Source organism: Mesitornis unicolor, unplaced genomic scaffold, assembly GCF_000695765.1.
Source record: "Mesitornis unicolor isolate BGI_N332 unplaced genomic scaffold, ASM69576v1 scaffold20809, whole genome shotgun sequence".
Taxonomy (NCBI): Eukaryota; Metazoa; Chordata; class Aves; order Mesitornithiformes; family Mesitornithidae; genus Mesitornis; species Mesitornis unicolor.
In genome coordinates, this window is record NW_010209528.1 from 128 (window position 1) to 26,507 (window position 26,380).

Consider the following 26,380-nt stretch of genomic DNA (forward strand, 5'->3'; position numbering starts at 1 on the left):
CACCTCATCAAGGCCGGTGCGAAGGGTGTGTAATGAGGGCACCGTCACTGCTTGGAACCCGTTTGGTTTGATCCCAGTCCCTGGTGGTGCAGTTTAAGGTGGCTTGATGCGTGCTTGGGTTTCCTCAGCCTGCTGGTGGAGTGCCAGCAACTGTGAGGCCTCGAAAGTGTCGTGGTGTCCTCGAGTGCAGCTGTGTGGCAGCATTGGCCAGATCTGTACTGGCCTTGAATTTCTCACTTCTGTGTGAATTTTGAGCAGTTCCCAAGTTCAGAGGTTTTTTCAGTTCCTCTTGGCCATAGCCAGTATTAGTGCTGGACCTACGAATTTGAGGCTTTGGACAGTTGTGTTGCATTTGTTTACACTCTTGGTTTTTTGTTGTGTTTTGTATTAGTATCTGAAGTTGAGAAAAGTTTATCAGCACTCTGTGCTTCCTGTTTACTTTCAGAGTATGCTGTTAGCAACACCTGTATGGTTAAACTTTTATTCACAGGCTCTTGTTAAATATGTAACTAAAGTATACGTTTGCACACATGGTTGGAGCTTCAGCTGAGGAATGTCCTTTAATTGGCAGTGGCAGACTTGAAGCTGTCAGTTGTCAGAATAAGTCTGTAGATTTAAGACTGAACTTGATTTGACATAAGAAATTCAATTGCTGTACTAAACTAATGAATGCAACAGGAATGTACTGTGGCAAAGATGCTCTGTGGTATAAGACTACATACTGTGGTGTTGGATTGCTTTTTTGGATGTGTATCCTGGTAGGGTTAGAGGAAAAATACTAATTGTGGTCAAAGTATACGTTTTTCCCTCCCCTAAGACTGTGACACTGATGCTCCTGCTGAGGATTTTTTTTAAGTTGCTGACCTATTTAAAGTATTTGATTTAATGTCTATATGGACTTGTTAATGAAGATTTACAGTACAGTAATAGAATGAAAAGTGGTGGTTCTGGATTTTATTTACTGAATTTACTAAGCTCTTAGTTCATGAGTTCATTTTCTGTAGCATGTAGTTAGGGAATTTAGGGGTGTTACGTTGTTTAAGTGTCTGGATTTTTTTTCCCCTCTACAGTATTACTGGTCTTTGAACTCAGAGGTGTCCATATTCACATCTGTATCTTGCTGCCTTGATAATAAAAGTTTGCCTTGTGCCGTCTGATTCTTGAATCAGTGGAACAGCCGGCCTGTGTTAACTTTGCATATTATAGTCGATAACTATGAATTGTCATTCATCTCTGGCTGGTAAATTAGTTCACTAAAAACGTTTCTGAATACTTGGTAATGTGACAGGTTGCAGTTCAGCCCTCACAGATCTATTTCCTGAATTTCTCCAAATACCCAAACTTATGCTGAACAAGCTCCCATTTGACACAAATCACCTCTTGGGAGGATTCATCCTTCATGGCTGTTCATCCACACTAACTGCAACAAAAAGAGGTGGCTGAGGTTAGAGGAGTGTTGTAGCTCTTCCCCTTCTCCTTCCTAGCAGTGAAAGAAAGGAGACTTAATAAGGGGAAGAAGAAATGGGGTTTAGGTAAACAGAGCTCAGTTTATTGTCAGACCACTAGCCTTAAGTGTTGCTCTCATCCCCACCCCCCACCCCATTGTTTCTGTCCTGAGTTTGGGAGGTTTTTTTGCTTGCTCCAAATATAAAGGATACTTGGGGTGGTGGGGGGTTTGGCTTTTTGGTTTGCCAGTCTTAGCTATATTTACCAACTTTCTTTGCAAATGGAGGGAGTAAAGACTTGATGGATGGAAGTTACCCATGGCTTCTTGTGAGCCTTTTTGGATTGCTCCTGGAACTGTGGTTGCTCATCCACTTCTTTGATCAGTCTTGTCCTTGAAAAACACGGTTGCAAACACACACAAAAGCAAAGCCCAAACCTGTTTAAAAATAACAGTAAACTTAAGACCCCTAAACACAGGGTCATTCTGATGAAAAAATGCCCCAAAAGCAGGATCTCCCACTTGCATGACAAGGCAATCTTCAAGCTTTTTTATGTGGGGGTGGGAGTTTAGATCATTGTAATTAAGACTAGTGACGTGTATTTCTTCTTTGTCTTTGAAACAGTTCTGCTTCTGGTACACAGTCAGAACTAATTATGTTTATTTTCATAGTCCTGTTATCCAGCTTGTGAATAAGATTAAAAAAAATAGGTTAAAATTCTACATAGGGAAAAGAGGAGTATGTAGACAACTGTAAAAATCTTGAAACTGTTTTCAATTTGGAGGGCTTTAAGCTTTTTACACTGTGGATGTGACTGATTATATGAGGATACAATTGAAGTTTGTATAGTTAGGTACCCACATATTAGCACCAGGTATTCTAATAAAACAAAAACCTACCAGAAAGTTAATTTATTTGAAGTGACGGTATTTAACTGGAAGAACAGGTTAGCTGCACCTGCTTATCTTTCCTGTGCTTTCTGACTGGCTTCCTTTGAGTTCTCGGGGCTGGAACCGATTCTTACCTGGTACTGAGAGTAGTTTGGTGACTTTTGTTTTATTGTTTGTTTTTGTGGTGGTTTGGTTCTTGGCTTTTTTTTTTCACTCTTGCACTCTAGCATCCGTTTCAGGACTACAGACTCTGAATTTGTCCAGAATATCTGACTTGATTTGACATCTGGGGCTTCTGTGTGTCATCATCTGAGGTCCTTGGTGAATACATAAAAATTAGGCAGGCTTTAGAAGTAATATTCAAATTCAAGTACGTGAAAGTTTTAAAAATAAAACTTGCATATCTCTTGCATAAATTGAGTTTCTTGCTAGAGCATATGAAGCTTCTTCAGCTGCAGTGCTGGGCTCTTGATGACCAGCTCACCAATGACTGTGTGCCTGTTGGAAAGAGCTCCGTAGAGTTGGTCTGTTTTTTAACTCTGGTTGAACTTGAGTCCTTTTGCTCATTCCCAGACCAAAGAGTGAATCGGTACCCACAAAGGTTGCACAGAGTTTGAGCCCTTGGACTGCTGTGCCTATGTTAACAGGTTTTGGATGTCTGCTGTGGTAGAGGATATCGAGATGGTTTATTTAGTGCAATTGTTTGCTTACAGCCAGGAAATAAATAAGCAATATATTTATTTGAGTAAAGAACCCAACTATCAGGTCAGTATACAGTGTTCCTGAGTAGTTGAGGTAAATGTCACTTTTCAGCATGGTTACACTGGCTATATAGGCTCCTGCTGGGGATTCCCACATCAGTTTACGATGTTCAGCAACTTGCAGAGCCAAGTTTTAATATGTCTAGTATAATTAGTCTTGTTCTGTAGGGAACCTACAGTCCTTTACAGGCCTTACTTCTCTGTGCACATTGTTCCTGCTTACCTTACTTACCTGTTTACTATAAATGGTATATATACTATAGTATATGTGTGTGTGTATGTATTTATATACACATACTATACTCAGCTTTCTCATTTTCTTTATTTATTATATTCAGTATTTTCAATGAAAGAGATGTCTCTCCTGAAGTATTATGTAACTGTAAAACTGTACGGAACATAGTGTGTATGAAAGACACTGAATGCTATAGGTGCGTCTTAATTTTGGAGTACCTATTCTTGGAGCTATCCTGATGTGACTAAATGTGAAACAAGGACACTTCTTCAGGTACCTGAGACTGAAAATTGAGTGCCACGTTTCAGTGGATGAAAGATTCATCAGAGAGCAATTTACAGCCCAGTTCTAGGCTACTACTTCAAACTGACAAGTTTTGAAAGATTTCAGATATTCATCTGTGGAGAGAGATGGGTGGGATGAAGCTTAAGAATTTTTTGCTTGTTTGTTTTAGTTCATGTTAAATACTTCAGTCTGTTTATCATTTGGTATCTGATTTGTTGGTAGCGTACTTCCAAAGCCAGAGAAACTTGTGGGCTTTTGGTTTGTGGGGGTTTTTTTTAGGTTTGGTTTGATAAGTTTTTTTTTTTCCTCTGCAGTGCTTGCTTTACCATTTTAGAGGACATTGGACTACTCGGTAATCAAAGTTTTAAGCTAGAGAAGAAGCAAAATGGCAAAGAAGAATGTCAATTTCTCAAACAATTGGACATTCACATAAAAGCTGCCTTGAAGTAGAATACTGTGTGTGAAAAAATTACTGCCCAGAAATATTTCTCCGTTCTCATTGGAGCTATTCATATTTTATTCAGAGCCACGCATACCTAGAATGGATTTTAAAATGCATCATTTAATAAGATCCCCAAATTGACTGTATGAGAAGTAATTACTATTTTAACTTTATCTATTTAAACAAAGAATTACTGGCTGGAAATTTGAGGCTTATTTTATAAAGTCATTTCCATTAATTAAAAAAGGATTTGTTTGTTCTCCTTGTTCTAAAGGAAAAAATTGAATTGAAGCCCTTGAATCCAGTTGGCTGAATTACCATCAGTCTTTTAGCGGATAGTTTTTTTTAGTGGCTACAGAGGGCATTTTGTTCATTTTAGTATAGACAGCTCAATGATTTTCTTATAATGTGGAAACAAGAGTTATGAACTGTGTTAATGAGTAGGAAGGGAAAATTAAATTAAGATCCCAGGTACTGAGAGCTCCTCATTGATGTCTTGGTGATCAGAAATTGTTCTTTCATTATGAATACTTTGTTGTTTAATCACCTTTCAGTGTTAGAAGTTTTGATATACTTCAGTCTGTGTAGTGTAACATCTTTATTCAGACTCGAAGGAACTACTTCGAAGCACTGCTGCATTTTCATATTTAAGATTTAATTCAGGTGCCTATCTGAATTAGCCAATACAAAACATCAGTGAAAGAAATTTATTCCTAGTAATTGTAGTTGTTTCCTACTGTAATGTGTTTATTCAGGATTTTAATACATTACCTTGCTTACATTTATGCATAGGGTATGCTCTTGGTAAAAGAAAACTGTTTATAGTGTGAAAGTTTTAATAGTCATAAACTGTCAAGTTGTAGTGAAATTCTGTCCTGATTTGAAGAATGCTGGAAGCGGTACAAACGAAAAGCCTCTGCGGCTGAATTGATGTATGTACAGCATGTACTTGCACTCAGCTACTCATTTCTTCTCAACAATAGTCTTGCCCTGTTGGTTATGCAGCAGCAGTTTATTAGCTTTAAACTAAAACTGGCACTTCAAAAGCATACCACTTTAATGTGATTTCCATACTATTGGTTAAATGAAGAGAGCGAGAATTTCAATTCTTTATATCAAAACTTGTGCCCTGGAAACAGTTTGCCTTGGAAATTATAAAAGATGAGACAAAAGTGCAGTAAATGAGAAGCCAGTCTCTGCAGTAGCTAACAGTTTTCATTTGACTCCTGAGTTATCAGTAAGGTCATGAAATTTAATTTAAAGCTTTTTTATATTTGCTATGTGTGCATTACGAGTGTCTTTTCCAACTGCTTTTGAAATTGAAAGCCCACATAGAAATGTATTTTGTCAAACTGTTGTTACAGTTGATGTATAAAGTTTGATGTGCATAAGTATGTTACTGAATGTATAAACAGGAATAGAAATGCATATTTTGTGCCTTCTCGTAATGCAGTGCTTTACAATACTTATGCATTTAATTTTACATCCTTTCTGGGGCAGGAAAGACATGCTGCAGATTGCTTTAGTAAGGGAAGATGTGACTTCTGCTTCTATATCAATAACTTTATGTATTGTATTACCACTGTATGCATTTGGTATAACCAAACTGGTCATTCAAAATTTTGATCTTTTTCTTTAAGGAGCTGAATGTGGAATAAATGCAGAAGTAGAAAAGCAACTTGAAATGGGGAAGAAGTTATTGGCTGCTGGACAGCTAGCAGATGCGTTATCTCACTTTCATGCAGCTACAGGTATGTATCTCAGGGAAGTGACTCTTGCACTGAAATACCTTTGAGTGGGGATGGATTTTTCTTTCTCCTACTATTTACTTCATTAAGTGTCCCATTTCATGAAAATTGCATTTCATGAGACAGAAGTTGGGCCACTTTTATACAGCAGTTTGGATGGGAGCCAACAGGATGCAGTAGAATATTTATGCTTTGGTTTTGATAAAAGAAATGGTTACATTAACTATGTGATAACTGAACACTAAGTCACTGCTGTTTCTGCAAGCTAGCTTTATGGAAGTGATTGTAATGGACTGTGGTATCTTTTGATGAGGTATTTCCTGTATCTAGTTTTAAGATTAGGTTTTATCTTTAAGAAGTTATTCAAAGCATGTCTTTAAAAGATTGAGTTTATCTACGCTGTCTTGTCTCCAGCACTATAAAAATATCAGCATTTAAAATAGTCTTTTTTTTCTTTTAAAATTATATCTTGAAGTGGGTGATACTTCAGTGAAACTGGTGCAACAAGTTTAAGATACTGACGTGGTAATGAGGATTATATTAACTGTCCCTCTTTTACTCATCTAGTGAGTGAGTGCTTGTTTTGGTGTTCTGCATTTTCAACAGACTGAGGACTTAAATGTTTGCTTCTGTAAATTTTAAGGCAACTGCTGTTTGAAATCCTTGAACTGAAGTGTAGAGACAGACAGCACCAGTAAAGAGCAGTGTCCATTAACACTACAGTTATGCGTGGTTAACACATTACATAATAACATTACTGTGTAACACCTTGCTGTATCATACTATTGAGTTTTCTATTTATGCCTTGGTCTAATAGTGTTATGTAAAAGAAATATCTGCTGATTCTATTAATATGATGAGAATCAATTAATATTATATTAATATCTTTCTGTGAGGCCTCCAAGATCAACTTCCTTTGTATAAAGGGAGTGGAGGGTGAAACTTCTTGTATGCGTGCTGTGGAAGCTCCTTGTTCCACCAAGAGTTGGTCTGTTACTCCTTTTGCTTTGTGTGTGTCGCTGCCAAAGCATTTCTGTGGCATCTGAGCAGAGCTAGTGTTACAGTGAGATTTATTCCTTTATTTTTGGTTGGCAAGCTTTAACTTGGAGTTGGTGAAAAATCCATTTCAGTCTGTGGCCATGCAAATGTTCGTGGTGGTACAAAGGCAGCAGTGGTGTGAAGTGGGATGAGCAATGAGGTGCCTGCATGGGGTGAAACCCTCTTTTGCCAGCAGTGCTGAAGCAGCTGGTAGAACTGCAGTGTGATCACCTCTGTTGTGACCATGGTGGGATTCTTGGTTTGACGTTGCTTTGAGCCCGATTGCCTAAAATTTCATCAACTTCTCTTTCTTCTTTGTATTTTGCCTTTTTGAAAAGATTTAAAGCACAATTTTCCTACTATGTAGAGGAGGGGAGAAGAGATTTCTCTAATACTTTTTTGCCTGTATTGCATTATTGTAGACTGTGAGGTAAACAGATTTTTTTTTTTGTCTTGGCAGCCTATTTTTCTTTTGCAAACATCTAAAATAAAAGAAATCTACTATCTATTTTCTGTCTCTTCAGTTAAATTTTCAACTCTTCCTTCAATCTTATCAAGTTATAGAATCATAGAATCACAGAATGGTTTGGGTTGGAAGAGACCTTAAAGATCATCCAGTCCAACCCCCCTGCCATGGGCAGGCACACCTCCTTCTCTCTGGGTAAATGTTAATTGCTGTTCATTATTGTTACTGGGAAACTGAGTCAGAACCATATTATGATTGTCAGAAAGATCATAATCTGGTGCTGGAATGTGCTTTGTGGGTTAGCTTTCATCCTTGTATTAATGACATTCCTTAATTTTGGCTATTGAAGTGTGTCTACTGTAGGCATTTAGTTGTATGCAGTAGGACTTAATAACAAATTGATTCCATTTTTTTAAATGGTAGTAACATTTGAAGTTACTTGATGTTCATAATGCTGGCATACAAAGTGGCATACAGCATGGAAATTTAATAATTGAAGTTATTAGATTTTGGTGCTGGACATTAGCATTTCCACAGCCACGACATTGCAGAAGAAAAGTGCAGATATGTTTTTGAGTGAGAGCTGAACTAGTGTTTTGGTAGTGGAGCTGGCTAGCTATGAAGCTCACTTTCTGATCATAAGATTTTTGGCAAGGCTATTTGTTCCATTTATTTCAAACCTCAACTTTAACCTCAGATGAAGTGAGGAAGAGAAATACTTGTTTTGTTCCTCAGGTGTGGATATTCTTGTGTACAAATTCTGGATTGATTATTTGTTTGGATTATTAAAAAAAATTAACATCACAGTAAAATGTTTACTGTCTTTTACTGCATATGGTTGTTTAGGTGGTCTAAGTTACCTTTCCTTGAAAGCCTGCAGTAACTGTCATCAGTTTCTTTGAAATACTGCATAAAGATGAATATTAAGAAAAGTCTTGGTTTCAGAGACTGATGTTTGTCCCCTGTAAGGGTATACATAGATGTACTATTTTATAAAGTGTTAAAATTGCTGGATCTTGGAAGTTTGAGCAGCCGACAACATGGAATGTGTTGGCCTTGAAGTCAGTCTTCAGGTTTTGAGAATGTATGTGTGTTTGTCCGCTGTAGAGAGGAGCGGGTGTGGGTGCCCATTGGAATATTGAAGAAAGAAGTCGCTGCTATTTCAATGGATGATGTAAAGGGTTTATGCGTCTGTGATGAGATTGAAGTAATGTATTGGTCAGTTTGGGATTATTTACTTGCATCGTATGTGACAGACAGGGACTGGGATAGGAATGATGAATTAACATGCTTTCAAATGTAGGCCTGTGGTTGGAGATAGTGTTAGTACGTGATGGCTGTTTTCCTGTACAAAGCTGAAAAACATGTACTTATTTCACCTTCAGTACTCATAAATATTTGGTGTTTCTGTAATCTTTATTGTTAAATAACCAAATGAATAGAAAATATTGCTTGGATAATGTTACCAATATTATATTTTATTGATAAATACTTTTTTTTTCCTAGTGACTTAAAATTCAGGTAACATTTTTAGTCATTACAGTTTTGCTGTACCCAAAGGTTCATTTGCTTTGAGATAGTATTCTGATTACTGTTCATTCACTTGCAGAAGGAGACTCTGATAACTACATTGCTTATTACAGAAGAGCCACAGTGTACTTAGCCATGGGCAAATCTAAAGCAGCAATTCGTGATTTAAGTAAAGTGGTTGAATTAAAGCAGGACTTCACATCAGTGAGTATTACTGGAATTGAAAATTGTTCAAGCGTAAAAAAACCCCTGCTTCGAAGAAGGTTATTTTTTCAGATTTTGCTAAACAGAAATAGAAAATACATTATAACTCAGAAGGTTTTAAATAGGATAAAATAATAGCAATGGTGTATGTGCTTGAGTTTATAAGTATGCTGAGTACAGCCAGTTATTCTAATAACTAATAATAATTTTATTAAGTTCATGTTCCTCATGGTTTTGTGCTAAAACACCTACCTTCTCTCACTTGTTATTCTCCTCTCAGTCACCAAGGCTATGCCCTCTGAGGGGGGAGGAAGGGGAAGAGAGCACACAGATGCCTCTGTTTTTCTTCTGTCTTAATCAGCATTAGATTTGAGTCATCTCCTCTCCACAGGAACTGTCCTAATCTCCCTGCAACAATGGGATTGTTGCAAGTTCTGATTTACTTACCCCTTGCTCACTTCTGCTTACTGCCTCATTAGCTGGAGACTGATGCTGGAGTCCTCTCCATCCAGTTCTCATCTCTGCTTTTTCCATGGGCAGTGGCATGTCCTGTGTAGCTTACAGTGAATAAGCAAATGTTAAATTGGTCTATTAAAGTAGTGTTACCATAAATCACAATTTTCTAAATCATTAACTTGTTTTTAATGTAGCTTCTATTATTCTGAAAGTTTAGTGAAAGAATTAAATGTGGGAATTGTTTATTATTTCTGCCAGTTTCTTAAAATCTGTAAGCAGTTACAATCAGCAAAGTGGTGTAAGATAAACATTCGCTTTATGTGCAACTCCTAAATGCTCTTTCCATGAGTTGCAGCTGCTTAGAAAAACGGTGCCCTTTTTGTCCCTCAGTTCTGATGCAGTGTGATCCTCTAGTGTCAAAGAGGCCTCATAAGAACGCTGTCAAATTGAGAAGACAAAGAATGAGTGTTTTCATCTCTTTCAGCTTGATAGCTGTAGTAAAATGAAACTTTTTTCTGCTAAAGGAAGCTGAAGCTTACTTTCGTACTTTGCTGAATTCCAATTTGTAAATCAAAAGAAATTATCTTCTGTTTTGTTTCAGGCAAGATTGCAGAGAGGACACTTACTGCTCAAGCAAGGAAAATTTGATGAAGCAGAGGATGACTTTAAAAATGTGGTAAGTTGGAGGCCTAAGTTGAACTACATCACTGTTTTTAACATTGAGTGCTGAGCCTCATCTCAACTCTGATCAACTCTAAAGCATCAATGTGTATGAATACCTGAGTTTCATAGAATGGTTTGAGTTGGAAGGCACCTTTAAAGGTCATCTAGTCCAGCTCCTCTGCAATTGCAGAGACATCTTCAACTCGGTCACATTGCTCAAAGCCCTGTCCAACCTGACCGTGAATGTTTCCAGGGATGGAGCATCTACTTTCTCTCTGGGCAACCTGTTCCAGTGTTTTACCACCCTCACTGTAGAAAATTTTTTCTTTGTTTAGTCTGAATTTACCTTCTTAGTTTAGGTGACTTTGTCCTATCACTACAGGCCCTATTAAAAAGTCTGTTCCCATCTTTCTTATTGGCCCCCTTTAATTACTGAGAGCCTGCAATAAGGTCTCCTTGCAGTCTTTTCCAGGCTGAACAGTCTTAATGCTCAGCCTGTCCTCACAGGAGAGGTGTTACATCCCTCTGATCAATTCTGTGGCCCTCCTTTGGACCTGATCCAACAGGTCCATGTCTTTCCTGTGCTGAGGACTCCAGAACTGGATGCAGTACTCCAGGTGAGGTTTTGCCAGAGTAGAGGGGCAGAATCGCTTCCCTTGACCCGATGGTCACGCTCCTTTTGATGCAACCCAGGATACAGTTGGCTTTCTGGGCTGCTAGCATACATTGCCAGCTCATGTTTAACTTTTCATCCACCACTATCGGTGGGTCCTTCTCAGGGCTGCTCTCAATCCCTTTATCTCCCAGCCTGTATTGATACTGGGATTTGCCCTGACCCAGGTGCAGGACCTTGCACTTGGACTTGTTGAAGTTCATGAGGTTCACACAGGCCCACTTCTCCAGCCTGTCCAACAGTTTGTGTTCCCTGTTCTTTTAAGGTATTGTAGTTAAGCTGCCTTCAGTGAATAAGTGACTGATAAAGTTGCAGTGTGGTGATGAAGATGAAATCAGAAGGTGTTCTGTGAATTGGCACAGCACTTTGAAAAGTCTTTGTGTGTGCCTGGCACTTCATGATCTTTGCTTGATGACATCTATACTAGGGAGCAATCTTCATTCAGAAAGAAAGGATAAGTGACAATGGGACTCAAAGTATGTAATTGAACCTCACCTTGCATCACTATATTCAGGTCACCTTGGGAAATCACTACCAGCCTCATGGATCAACCTTTGATTTGAAGGCTTGTATCTCTCTTCACTGATTGCAGAAGGATCCTGGGTTCGTAACTTAATCACTGGGATGTTAAAACCAATGATTTTCAGTGGCATGCATCTTCATGTCATCTCATTCTCAAAGGAGATCTCCATCTTTCATGAATGTGTTGACAGTATTTCCTCTCTGTGATGAGGTAGTGCCCAGAGTTCCACACACAGTTAGCTATTACCCACCTGAAAATCACTCAGGCTTTTTCTTTTGTTGGGTATTTTGTGCATTTTGACATCACGCTGCAAAAACAGTGATCTAATCCTAGAACAAAATTCATGAGAGAATATGTGAAACTCTATTCTCTCTGTTCCACAAAGTTTCTGTAAGCATAAGAATATATAAGATTTATTCTTATATTTGTTTACACTTCAGGAGTTGCTAATTTGAACAGCTTGCCTGTCCCTTATGCCCAAATAAATAGAATTTTCAAATGTAACTGATACTGTCTTGTTGGCTTTCTTTGAAGTGTGTGACAGAAGGCAGTTCTGCATTGCAGATTAGAGGTGTTAAATGGAAATCTTGTTAGAAACTACGTATGACAAAACCAGAGCAGTTACATTGTATGCTCTGCAGGGGAGTTGGGAGGAATGGCTCTTGCAGGAATAAATGCACCAGGCAGTTTTTGTTTGCAGGAAAGCTGCAGTAGCTTATCCTGAAATTCTTGTAGCAATGGCTCCTCTTGCTTCCTCAGTAAGTTTCTTGGGTGCCTGTGGTCTGCAGTTGCACGTCTGATTGCGGTGCAGCCCTGCTGTTTGGAGATGTGGGAGAATGTCGTTCAGCTCTGATTAACTGAGGACATAGTTGCTGCAAAAGCAATTACGTGATGTCAGTGTTGATTCTGAGTTTGTGTGTGCATCTCTGCAGTTACTGTTTCTCAGAGTATTGCTTAATACTGCAGATGGAAATGCTTCTGCAGTCAACTGTCAATAGCTTTCCTTTTTTCCAAACCAGCTGTAAAATTAAGATTACTGCCTTTGATCAGTCAAATAGTTTGTCTTCAATCAAAACTTTTTCAATCTGAAGTAGAACAGCGTTTCTTCTCAGAAGCTGACTTATGAAGATACCATATTGGCCCTAAATCTTATGTCCAGTTTCTGTGGCCAATATTACCTATGAACTTGGAGACTATGGCAAGCAGTCTCTCTTGAAGAGCGCAATTTTCAGTTAAGTACAGTATATTCAAGCAAAACAAGCCAATGTTGAAGTGATCCTTTGTAATACATTAGTTTATTCATGTGGGAGAGAGGATTAAGTTATCCTGCGTACCGTGACTCTTAAGTAGAATCCATATGTATTTGAGAGATTTCTCTTTTTTCTTCTAAATCTTTCAGATAGTCGATTTGATTATTCTACCAGTTCTATGTGGGTCTAAAATACGTAGTTTACTCTGACAGTGTGTTTGCATCTAAATACAAAATTGCTTTAATCTCGAGAGGAAATCAGAGTCACAATACTGTGAAATAGGTTGTAGAGAGGTGGGTGCTGGTCTCTTCTCCCAGGTGATGGGGGATAGAACAAGGAGAAATGGCACCAAGCTGTGCCAAGGGAGGTTCAGGTTAGAGATAAGGAGGAAGTTCTTTACTGAGAGGGTTGTCAGAGGCTGGAACAGGCTGCCCAGGGAGGTGGTGGAGTCACCATCCCTGGATGTATTTTAAGGAGCGGGTAGACAAGGTACTTGGGGATATGGTTTACTGGGTAGACAGGAACTGTTGGACATGATGATCTCAGAGGTCTTTTCCAACCGAGCGATTCTGTGATTCTGTGAGATGTATTAATATTCTGTGTTTCTTTAGGGTTTATTGTGTGTGAGAGGAGGGGAGAGAAGGAGGAAGGCTGTTAGGGATTCAATGTCTTTCCAAGTGATTTTAAGACTTTTTTACATCCAGACTCTTACTATTGCTACCAAAAGCAGTAGGGGAAAAGTGAATAGGAGCCACTAGGAAGCTTTCAATCATATTGTAAGTCAGCTGTCAAGAAGCCAGAAGGAGTAAGTTGTACCTTGAAATACAAGTTTTTTCTACTGCTCGGGCCGATGTGGCTCAAAGAAATGCCAGTGGCATCTTGGTAGCTTTTAGGCTAGAATTTAGTTGTGGACTTGGATACCTAAATTTGCATGTTTTATGTGTGAACAGAGGGTAATCTGTGATTCTGCTCTTCAGCTGAGTAAATGTAGGTCAGGATATGAACAGCCTTCTAGCCTCCCACTTTGGCTGGATATCCCCTGACTAGAATGCTCTCATTCTGGAGCACATCAGCAAGCTTTGGTGTCCAAATCTAGACAGAAATTGCAGGAAAACTTTGGCCATCCTACATTAGTAATGTAGGCTCTAAATCTGCCAACTTTCCTTGTAAGTTGGTAGGCATGCAGCAGCCTAGTCATGTGTTTGAGTCAGCATATGTTGAGTATCATGGAAAGATGAGTGGAAATGCTTTATTTTAAAATCAAAACAAACCTCTACCCCATCCATCTCCCTTCTTTGAAGCAAAATAATCAATTTTCTTTACTGGGCAGGATTTCAGGATGCTACCTAAAATAGGTGGTCCTGAGGATGTCATGTGCTTACAGGTATGAATTGTGGTATGTCAAATTGAGTTTTTACCTTCAGTATTAATCTTTTTCCTGAGAAAGTAGTTGTGTAGATGAGATGAGCTCTCTTCATGTAGAGCCAGGTGCCTTTGAAGTAGATTGTGTGCCTTTGAATGACAGTAGATGTGTTATCTCTTGTGTGAAATCACACAAGAGATGGTTTGCGTCAAGTGTTGACTTCAAGGAAGTAGATCAGTTTTGAAAATGTTCCCTGCTTTTGAGTTGGAGAAACCAGGTCAGGGTGTGGAAAATAAGGAGAGTAATTTTATGTGGACTGCTCAAGGACAGACATGTACGAGTGAGATGGTTTGTAATTCCTTGTATGATGCTTGCATTAAGAGTCAGTGTCACCAGTGTTGCTCTCCACAGCAAGGTGAATGATGCAATGACACGCCTGTGAAATGCTGTTTTCTCCTAGCACATTGCAGAAGTTTGTCAAACCCCAGTGGAGACTCAGAAAAGCTGCTTTTTTTATTTCTTCCCACCTTTTCTCCACTCTCTTGGAGTCATGCTCCTTGAAAGGGATCTCAGCAGTTTAGGAGATGCAGTGATTTTTGAGGGAGAGAAAGACTAGGAAAGATTCAGCCCATCTAAAGGGATGGGAGGATGACAGTAAACTTACCCAGTTTGTAACAGCAGTGCTTTTGTGTAAAGCCTAAAATAATAATCGAAACTATTCTTTCCACATAATAGTAAAACTTTCCTTTAGTGCATACCTGTGGAAAGAGAAAAATATTCATACTCTTCAATTCTTTCTACACAGTTTTATAGTTTGTGGGAAAAGTTTCATGAGCACCTTAGTCTTTAAAGTTATTTGAAAGCCAAGCAGAGCAGTTTCCCTGTTTGGATGTTTCTTCCCCCTGTGGCATATTGGTACAGGCTGTCTTGTGAGGCAGTGCCAGTGTGAGGGCAGGCAGTGGGAATGCCTGACTGCAAAGGGTGGGAGTAGCCCTTTCAGGAGCAGTCTCTTGGGACCCCAGCTTTCATGGCTTATTTTTAGAATGCCGCATTTTTTTTCCCCCTACTTGTTTCTGAATTACAGAAGTCAACAGGGCGGGCATCTGTGAGCACATCAGTGTTTGTGTCTAAGGCCTCAATCAGTGAAAAAACCCTGGAATATTTATCTTTAAGCATATGATTTTTAGTGAGAATAAAATGAATATTGATATACTTTGGTTGATGGAAAGCCTCTGAAAAGGTGACAAAAGTAATGCAAGTCCTGGCAGCCCTTTGTGTATGCCTTGTGATGTTGTCCATGGCCCTGCTTGTGACCTAGAGAAAATGACAGTGTTTGAGTTGCTAAATTCTGTAGAAGGCACAAAGAATAGAGCAGAACTTCCGCCTAGTCTGTTGGAAAGTACCATGTTGTAATGTTTCTTTTAAATTATTTTCTTTTTTTTAGACTGACTGTGATGTTCCCAGCTGCACTTTGTTGCAGTAAATACTGTAAACTGAGATTTCCCAAATGTGTAATTCTGTCTCCCTTGGAAGCTTAAATACTTAAAAGCTGGAAACTGGAGGTGCTGCTCCCAGCCCCACTAGATGTCAGCCAAGACCAAGTGACTGAGCACTCTACATCTGCAAATTGTGTTCTAACCTAGAGAAACCCTTGGTTGTTGCAAAACACACTGGACAGTCGTTTTCTGTGGTTGGTTGGTGTGTGGAATAATAATACTGTTTTGGATGTAGGCAACCATCTTATGGCACTGTAAGTTTACCTGGTTTGAGTAAGTCACTAGGCAAGTTTGAGTTGGGTATTTGGAGTTCTCTTAGCCAGACCAGAATAACATTAGATTGTTTCCATATACAGATGATCACAGTACCACAGAGGAATGTAAATAAAAAGATATTTAAATATTTCCATGCTTTTTTCCATTTGTCTAACATCATAGTTTTGTTACCTGATATGTTGCTGTGCCGATGCAGAGCTTTCCTTTGTGCACTGTTCTTGAGTGCATGTGTATCTTGATCTTTGGAAACCTCCAAACCATGGAGATTCCTGCAGTTCCCCTCAATGTTTGTTTGTTCTGTAGGGTTTTTTTTACTCTTTCTTTTCACTGTCTGTGTATTTATCAGTGTGAAAAACAAGAAAACAGCTTTAGAATGCATAGGTGTATGCCTGTGGTTCTGGACCACTGTAAGCAAGGTATAGAAACTGTCTGTGCCGCTTCGTTTTTTTAACAATGTTTTTGTTTTTAAACAGTATGTAAGAGTTTTTCAAGTTGATAGTGTCCGTTTATAATACGTACTGAGATATTCAAATGCTACAGAAGAATTGCCTATGTATCTTTTAATCTATACTCTTTAAGAGTATGGATTTTTTAGTTGGGGTTTTTTTCCTCAAGGTGGCTGTAACTCTCCTTCATTAGGATTTCTGTTCTAAATGTCCAACCTTTTCCTGTATTTTTAAGGGGCCATTGCAAAGGACTGCGTAGCTGGAAAGCAGGACAGGTTGTAGTAAACAATTGAATTAACTCAGCCAAGCCTTGTAACTCTTCCCCATGCTTCTGGAAAACAAAAACCCAAAAAAACCAAAAGCATGTAGCAAAAAACCCTTACTTTGGGGATTGTGTTTCCAGCATGTTGTAAATAGATGTTTCAGAGCTTTGTTAAATAAAAAGCATATTGCTGACCCAGAAAGCATAATTATGAGGTACATGTAGGTGCAACACACTGAAATATTAAATAACTCAGACTGGCACAGGACATTTTCAGCATCATCCAACATACAAGATGCAAATGGATCCTGTGTAGTTTGGTCTCTCTTCAGTGTTTTGCAACTGCTGATATACCAGTTTGGCCATATCGATGGCTTTTTATTAACAGCATTTTTCTGAGGCAGTGCTGCATTGTGTTTTTCATGTGGCTTTGTGTGTGACTGGTGTAATGTCTGTGTATGGTTAGAAAGCTCATGCTGACAGACTTTTGAAATACCATGAAATGTAGCAGGTTTGAAGGGGGTTTATGTTGCTTCTTGAAAACCAGCATTAATTGTTTAGCTTGTTAAATTGCTTTTCGCATCAGAAAACTTTTAAATACTTGGTGTTTGACTGCAAGTGCAATTTCTCCTTTGAATAGAAATTATCTAAGTGCTTTTCTGACGCCAAAAAAAATCCTGAGTTTAATGAAGCTACTAATGCCTTTTCCTACTGCCCTGGGTGTAGCAAGTTTACAAAGTTTTGAGCGTAGTCCTTGAGATAAAGCTTTGGAAGAAGCCAGCTTCCTCCCTGAGAGTAATGGGGAGAGGCTAATACCCATGCAAATACTTTGAAAGCTGTACTTGATAACTTGAGTGGAGGTGATGATTTTGTTCCCTTTAATCTTGCACGCTTGGGAGGGTGAAGTGGGGTTTTGCTTACCCCAGGGTGTTTCTCTCCTATACTGAGAATAAAACAGCATCTATAGCAGTAAATCTGTGATAGAGAGTTACTCAAAGTAACAAAGCTGTTCCTGTGTACTGGCCTTTGTGTTCTTTAAAGGAATTAGTTGTAGTTATATGGTAGTGAATGAAAGCTGCTCTAACAGATGGCTAGCTCTTGGTGCTGCAACTTAAAGTGCAACTAATTTACTGTTCTGATCCAAATGTAGTAAACATCAAAGACAGCGAAGGAACCCATGCTGAGAATACCTTCACCAGTAGCAGCGTGCTTAGAACTGAGCAGAGCATAGCTTCTGACACTGTGTTGATGCCATTGATGAAGCATATAGAGGATTGTTAGGTTTGCCTTAGATCTGTATTAAATTCAGCTGAAGGTTTTTTTAGTAAGTTGCTTCTTACTTGGAAATCTAGCAAACTTTGAGTGTATGTTTTCCTCACTGTAGCATACACACACTTGATGGCTTTAGTTTGAATGGTAGCTTGAAAAGTTTGCCTTTCTTTGTTAACTGTACAGTTTGTACTATCTAAAATTATCTAGGATGTTTCACTCGAATGGTCTTCATTACTATTAGACTTGTCTGTATGATTGTAACATTGCTTTTTATAGTCCACTGTCACTTTGTGTGAGCATAAAGTAGAAAGTATGCTTTGTAGAAGCATAAAGTTCATCCACAGCAAAAGCTCTTAATTTTTGAAAGGAAAATGCTCAGAAATTGAGGGAGAAAATTAAGCAAGTTAGCTGGAACTGAAGAGTTCAGAACTTCAGAGCTTTTAAAATTACAGAGGCAGAAATTTGCCTCTACTACAAGCTCCAGATTTGGGGGAAGAAAAGGGTGCACAGCATCAGGGGTTTATAGGCAGAGCTTCTGTTTGAACCAGAAGAAAAGCTTTTTGAGGCATGCGTCAGGAGTCAGCCTACAAAGAGGAAAGCTCTGATTGCATTCCCCTCCTCTTGCTGAAAAACAACGTAGGGGATAAAGGAGAATTTTCAGGTCCAAGTACAACTTGATTTTTGCCAGAGTAAAATGAAACAACTGCATAAGGTTCAAAAATACTTCAAATGAAGCATCTAAGACAGAGGTTGGGACCTGCATGCTTTTGATGTTGCATTTAGGCTTTTTCCTTTCATATACCTAAGTGGTAGAACCAGGGGAAATGTTAAAGGAGTTCTGAGAGCTGATGTTGTTGAATTACATTAGACACTTAAGCAGAAAATATAAGTGTTTGAAGAACTTACTGATGAGAAAAAGGGAAGGGGCCACTTTGAGATAAAGGAGGAAGGGAAAAGTACTGGATGACTTTGAGGACTTGGTAACTTCAGTCAGTGTTCTGTGTATAAAATGCAAGGTAATGCAAGTTTGGGTTTTAAAACAAACAAAATTTAAAAAAATTCAATTCCTGCTGGTCTGTCCTTTTTAAAACTTTGGAAGTCATTCTGATCAGCAACAAGTGTGAATCCAGTACCTTATTCAAACTACATTAATTTTACAAATGACTTCTTAGTTTTGCAAGGGAATGACCAAAATGCTGCCACTGAAGAAGACAAAAATGGGCCAGAAGAGTTGTCAGTGAGATTTGTATGTTTATTTTTTTCTTTGAAAATACAAAGCTGCCTGAACAAATGAAGGCAACTACAATGTAACCCCTTCTGTTTGCTCAGAGGGAGAAGAATGAGAAATTACAGTCTTTGTAGACCAGCCTTAAGACTTATAGCATCTTAACTTGATACTGTAGCTTTTTCTGAAGAAACAGTAAGAAACACAGCGTTATGGTAATACCTTCTGTAGTATGTTGCATTTCTTTCTATAAAGAATTTATAAATGAGTGTTGTGCTTAAAGTGAGATGTGATTATGCCACGTGGATGTACTTTGTAGTGATGCTGAGGAATCCAGTATTTAATAGCTGTCTGCAGAGAGGTGGATTAACTAGGCTGCAGTTGAAAGTCCATGACTTCTGGGGGGTGACAGGACAACAATGACTGTTGTGTATGATGTGTCCAGTGGTAAATGATGAGGGGGACAGGGTGTGAAGGGTTTAGAGCACAAATCATGTGAGGAGCAGCTGAGGGAACTGGGTTGTTCAGCCTGAAGAAAGGGAGCCTGAGGGGAGACTTTATCACTCTCTACAACCTAAGAGGTTGTAGTGAGGTGGGTATGGGTCTCTTCTCCCAAGTAACAAGTGACAAGATGAGAGGAAATGGCCCCAAGTTGCACTGGGCAGAGGGTAGATTGGGTATTAGGAACAATTTCTTCACTGGAGGGGGTATCAAGCACTGGAACAGGCTGCCCAGGGTAGTGGTGGAGTCCCCATCCCTGGACGTATTGAAAAGACGCATAGATGTGATGTGTAGAGAGATGGCTTAGTGGTGGACTTGGCATATTAGGTTAATGGTTGGACTTGATGATCTTAAGGGTTTTTTCCAACCTAAATGATCTATGATTCTAAAAATGTCTTTGTTTTTCTGAAGTTTGGATTTGGAAACACTTCCAGTGGAATTTTGAAAATAATTTTGCTTTATTTGCAGCTTTAGTCAGTTCTCCATGATATGATTATTAATGAGACAAAAAGAGATTCTTGAACAAGCATTTCAGTCTCTCTCCTTTTTAACATTTGCAGCTCAAATCCAATCCTAGCAGTAATGAGGAAAAAGAAGCCCAGACTCAGCTGACAAAATCTGATGAGCTACAGCGCCTGCATTCACAAGCATTATCTGCCTACCAGCAAGAGGATTACGAAACCGCTATTTCTCTTCTTGATGAAATCTTGGCAGTAAGTGCGAAGTAAAATGGTACTGTGAAAGGAAAATAAGAGCTCCTGTCTGAGATCTGTGTATTTTTGTTTAATGACTTCTTCACTGGTTTGAAAACACTTGGTGTAATTGGCTTAGTTAAGCTGAGCACCATGAGTCCATGATGCAGTTGGAGAGAAGAATGCTGAGCACTAGCCACAAAAAAAGTTAAAATAATAGATTGTAGTTAGGGTGTTAAAGATATAACTTCAGCCAAACGTCTGTTGCAGATAACTTACTTGATCATATTTTCCATTTTTCTATAGTTCAGTGTTCTTGGGAAAGCTGAGAAAAATGTTGTTCTCAACCAAGGAAGTTTTGTCAAGTATAGGAAGTATAGGGTTTTTTCATCTAAATGTTTTGTTGCCTAATATAAAACTTGATAAATGGTCGTTCTTCACTACAAAGTAGGTACTTTCTTTTGTTGAGAAAATGAAGTAACAAAAGATCAAAAAAAATCACCGTTAAAATTGCTATCTAGGTTTTCAGCGTGTTCATTAGATACCTGAATTTGTTGGATTTTAATCGGTACAGGTAGTCTGATAGAGTAAGTGTAAATAACTCAATCATGACCATTTTGTGAATCATACAGAAATATGTATTACAAGACAGTTAACTACTGTGACTTTTCACATGCAAATTAACATTGACTTGGAATTTACTTTTTAGAGGAAACTGCCAGAGTGTAGGAGTTTGTAGGGAGGGAGGACAGAAAACAGAAAAGCCTCATCTTCAAAAATACTGATTTACAAACAAATGATAAGACACAAAATAAATCCTACAAAATTATGATAGGCAGTTCCTTTTAAGGAATTATTTTTGCCATGCTGTGACATTGTTACTTCTATGTGTATCTTTAAAATCCAGATACTAAGGTCAAATCTTACCCACAGCCTTTTTTTCTAGGGGACAACTGACAGCTTGGTCCTTGCTGTTCATTACCCTATTCTTTTGGGAAGATATAGTAATTTATGATTCTGATATCCTTCCCTGGAGGCTCAACAGACTGTCCAAATTTAAGCAGTGCTAGTAGATTTAATTCGTCTCCCTGCATGAGCTGATAGAATCATTTACAAAGTTTTCAGGCCCTTGTTTTCTATTTGGGCAGGTGCATCACAGCATCCACCAGGAAGCGGAGATGCTAATTTCATGTGCTCTGCATGCAGCTTGAACCTTATGCTGTTGCAGTTGGCAAAGTGAAATTAAATGGGATTTCTCTTTTGTTGGGGAGAAAAAGTGAAGTATTATGGACCAAAAACAAGCTTTAATTTTGGTTTCTTAAGGTTTGTGTTTGGGATGCAGAGCTACGGGAACTTCGAGCCGAGTGTTATATAAAGGAAGGGGAACCAAGCAAAGCCATTAGTGACTTGAAAGCTGCTGCCAAATTAAAGAATGATAACACTGAAGCCTTCTATAAAATCAGCAGAATATATTATCAGCTGGGGGACCATGAATTATCACTCAGGTAACTTTATTCTTTGCTGTAATCATTATAATTGAGGCAGAAGATGAGACGATAACAGGTTGTGATAAACCATGAAGTATCTGTGTTGCCTGGTTTTTGGATGGAGTAGCAACCCTGGTATGGTTCTGATAAAGGGAGCTCCTTTCCAGAAGCTAAGAACCAGCAGTGAAGACACCATGGCTGTTCTTGGCAGAGCAGCCATCGATGGTTTCTTATTTACTGAAACAGAAGCCATAGTGCAGGTCTGTCAGAGTTGCTTACATTTACTGTCTTTACTGTATTTCTCCTTACTAGAAGAAAGTGCTTCTCTAAACTTGCTTTGGCTTTTCTTAACCTTGAGCCTCCATTTGAGTTAAGTTTACAATGCCAACAAAAATTTTATGAATTAAGTCTTAGATTTTTATTTTCAAGAGTAGAAACAAAAGGTTACAAGCTTAAGAATAAATACAAAGTACAGGAACCATCCAAGTATGAGGAGCTGGGGATCCAGAGCTGTCAATCTTTCATCCTTGCAGACAGTGTCCAGTATTTTGAATGATCTTTTTTCATAATGCCCTACCCTTTTATTAATATTCAGTTAAGTTTAAGGTGTTATTCCTGTATATCCCTGTCAGCCCTGCGGATAACTGCCCTTGCCCAATCTGGACTGTTAACTTCACACTCAGCTGGGCAGATGATACAGTCCTCCTTTTTGCACACAAGTGGTTCCTGTGCAGCTTATCTCAGATGTGCTGCCTGCATCTTCAGGCTCCTTCCAATGTGGTTTCTGCCACAGAATCTCTTCAGTAAGAGGTGAAGGGAAGTGAAAAAGCCTGAGTTTCTTTTCTTGGCAGTGTGTGGCAAAGGCTAATGGATGGAAACTGCATTTGATTATAATAGCAAAAATTCATTTGTAGCTGGGCAAAAGTAAATACTAAGTAACTAATTAGTTTGCATTACTGATCCCCTTTCCAGTGTATACTTAATCTTTGGAGCTCATAGGTCACTTCTGTGGTGACTTTTGGTAGCTGATGATCATTTACCTTGATGATTTCAAGAATAGCTGGTATTTTTTTTTTTCTCTGAAATCCACACACGGACTTCCTTTGTTAATAACTAAATCATTTTTATAAGTGTAATTGAGAGAGCTGTTGAAGAACAGAACAGAGTGGTATCACAACGAAGGGATAAGCTTCTCTTCTTTATTCTGTGATTCTGCTTTTATTTCTCTTTTGCCTCATAAGATCTACTGAGTTCTATAGCTTTTGGATTTACTGGGTGATTAATGTTCTTCCCTTAGTTTTTTCCTCTTACCTTTACAGGCTTAATAATTTTCAAGTAATAGATACCTTTTTATCTGTGCTGAGGAGCAAAATAAAATTTTGTGACCTTTTTCTGAAAATAACACCTTGGTTGTGCTGTGATGACTCTCTATGATACAAAACTTTTGTTCTTTCATATGATTGCATTCTGGAGGTTTTATTTTTTTTAAGACTTGTGGCTATTTTGAGAGGTATCTGCCTTAATTGGTCTGATTAAACAGTCTTCACAGTGAGAAGTCAGGCTTAGGCTTGGCTTCCATTCCATTAAGAGGAGGTTTGGATTTTAGCTGAGCTTTGTCTGTTCAGACAGCATAGAATACACTTCTACATATTACCTATTTTGTAGTATCACTGAGTTAAATATATAGGAAAATCACAAACAACTGCATTTGAATATAACTTCTTTCCCAGGGTATTTTTTCATGCTGCTGCTAAGTCAGTTATTAATGGAACACTTCTCAGTCCTTGCATATTTGGCAATACAAAATAATTAAAAACAAAACCAGGCAAATATCCCTGTAGGTTCTGGAAGACTTCTTGGTCTCACTTTAAATCCATTTTTGAGTGAAGGAAGAGATGTTAAAAAGTCAGCTGTTGTTTTGGATAGCTTATAGATATCTGCATTGTGTCTCCAGGTGAAATGTTAGTGTGTGCTGATGTCTTTGCTTTGGTTTGTTTTGTTGTTTTGTTTTTTTTCCCTTCCTCCCTGTGAAAAGTGAAGTCCGGGAATGTCTGAAACTGGACCAAGACCATAAGCGATGCTTCTCTCTCTATAAGCAAGTAAAGAAACTCAATAAGCAGATCGAGTCAGCAGAGGAATTCATCAGAGAAGGCAGGTAAGTGTTCACTGCTGTATTAAAGAAAAAAATCATTACTGAGGCACCAACTTATTATTGATTGAGGAGTTGATTAAGTGGTGCTTTTTGCATCTGTCAGTTGAAGTGGATAACTGAGTACAGCTCTCAAATTACAATTAAAATAAATATTGACTCACATAGTGACAATCCTATTCTGATTCCTTGTGATGCCACTGTCTTCTCTTTGCATACTTAACTACTTTGTGGAGCAGGCAGTAAGACCAAGATAGGGATAATATTTGCAGGCTCTTGTACACTGTCATGAGCTGGCAATGTGCACTTGCAGCCCAGAAAGCCAACTGTATCCTGGAGCATCTTTCTCCTGAGAGGAAAGGCTGAGATAGCTGGGACTGTTCCCCCTGAGCCTTCTCTACTACAGAGTCATCTCATCAATGTAGATAAATACCTAGAAGGAGGATGCAAAGAGGGCAGAGCCAGGCTCCTTTCAGTGGTGCCCAGAGACAGGACCAGAGGCAATGGGTGCTAATTGAAACAGAAAATTCCATTTAAATATAAGGAAATTCTTCCCACCACCTCCTCATTTCCACTGGTGCAGGTTGCCTGAGGAGGTTCTGGAGTCTCCCCACTTTGGAGATACCCAGAATCAGTCAACACAATCCTGACTAACCTGCTCTAGGTGGCCCTGCTTGAGCAGGAGGGTTGGACCAAATGAACCTCCAGAAGTCCCTTCCAACCTCAGCTGTTCTGTGATTAAAGGATCACATCTTTAGACTAAAACCACCCAATAACTCTGCAGTGCCTTGATAGCAAAACTGGATCTGACTGATGGGCCTCTTTTATGTGCCCTGTTAAATGATAGACAGTACTTCTGTATTCTTCCAGTTCTTGTTTTATGTTTCCAAGCACACAACATCCAGCTGTAAGGACCCCTAACAAGTGATTAAATGTTTTCATGGTGGCTTTTTGAAGTGAAGTACGCCAGGAATGTGAATCGGCACAACTGAAGACAGTTTTATCAAGTCAGTAGTCCATTTGGACTTTTCACTTAGTCTTCTATTTAATCCAGTGTCAGCACACCTTCAGGAAGTCTTCTAAGAGCTTGAATTTCTCCTAGCTGATAGCAACTCTTGGGTTCAATTGCATGGTTGCATTTTTAGGTGCATGTTCTAATCAATTCCTCACTCAAACCATGGAACTTTAACATCTTTGAAACCTTTACAGCAAAAATACATTTTACTGTGTGACTTGTGGAGAAGAAGGAAGGGAGAAAACAACTGCCTGATTCAAGCTGGCGTAAGATTTCTTTTTTTCCAAGAAATGCAAATACAGTGCAAGTACAGTGCTCACAGCAAGGCTCCAGACTTAGTCCATTTCGAACATCAGAGAGGGAGATGCGTTTTTTAACAAGTGCAGAGTAGTGTGTTGGACAGGAGGCAAATCTAGAGACTTGTCTGTGCACGCTTGAGGGGAAAAAGCCTGCCAGGTACAGTGCCTGCTCTTGTCTCATAGCACAGAAAACGGCATGGGGATGTAATTCTTGAGGTGGCTGAAAGTTTTCTTCATACTGTTGTCCGACACCACACCTTTAAAACTATTAAAGTTAAGATACGTTACTAGAAGTATCAGTAAGTCTGTGAATTTTAAAATTCTAAAGTTTGTAAATAAACTGCAATGCTATGAAACAGTTAGTACATTTCATTATATTATGTTTATCTTTGATTTGAACAGGTATGAAGATGCTATCAATAAGTATGATTCTGTAATGAAAACTGAGCCAGATGTCCCAGTTTATGCTACTCGTGCCAAAGAAAGGATCTGCCACTGTTTATCAAAGGTAATTCTGCTTCTGTCTCCCTCTGCAAATTTCTTTAAAACAAATGCCACCACCCCCCAAAAAACCCCAACCCACAACTACATGGGTTTTGTTTTGCTTTCTCCTCTCTAGAATCAGCAGACCACAGAAGCCATAAAAGTCTGTACAGAAGTTCTGCAGCTGGAACCAACCAACGTGAATGCCCTGAAAGACAGAGCAGAAGCGTATTTGCTGGAAGACCTGTATGAAGAAGGTACAGCTGTGTGCAGTTTGCACATACGTTTTTGTGGGTGTTGAAAATGCAGTCGGTGTTTCAAAAATTTTTAAGATGCACTTTAACTCTACGCTATGTTGTTATCCCTAATCAGCACTGGTAGTTGCAGATTTACAAAAAATACCTGCTGGTAATTTTATCTTGATTAGTATAAGTGGAAGGTACTTGTTTTATCTACAGCAGAGTTGTCTTTACAACACTGGGCTATGTTCTGGATGTTTTATGAGACTGTACAGCTTATTCGACTTAAAGATGTTTTGTATAATCAGCAATGTCAGACAATTGCATTTAGAGATAAAAGGTAATTATAGTTAAGGCAATATAAATCCATTTTAGGAACTCATTTTAATGTCTTTAGATGGCAGCATGAAACAATCCTGTTCTTTCCCCTAGCGTATGTCGAGATGAGGAAGATGACAGCCATTGCTTTACCTCCATGGGTTTCTAATGCTGCTAAGAGCAGTAAACTGCTTCTACTCCTGAGACTGCATTTTCCATACGGGATTTCCATAAAATGCAGACTGTTA

The 26,380-nt window shown here is 38.8% G+C and overlaps 1 protein-coding gene across 1 annotated transcript in view; it reads left to right on the forward strand.

Annotated features, from left to right (window-relative positions):
* Positions 1-299: 299 nt before the first annotated feature.
* The window catches only part of DNAJC3 (DnaJ (Hsp40) homolog, subfamily C, member 3), a gene marked incomplete at its 5' end in the record, with an annotated part of 31,379 nt that continues 5,298 nt past the window's right edge, over positions 300-26,380 (forward strand). Inside the window, 9 exon segments of the mRNA XM_010192904.1 lie at positions 300-330; positions 5,699-5,809; positions 8,920-9,044; positions 10,102-10,176; positions 20,011-20,163; positions 21,466-21,647; positions 23,665-23,784; positions 25,495-25,600; positions 25,712-25,832. Coding sequence (XP_010191206.1) covers positions 300-330; positions 5,699-5,809; positions 8,920-9,044; positions 10,102-10,176; positions 20,011-20,163; positions 21,466-21,647; positions 23,665-23,784; positions 25,495-25,600; positions 25,712-25,832 — 1,024 coding nt within the window.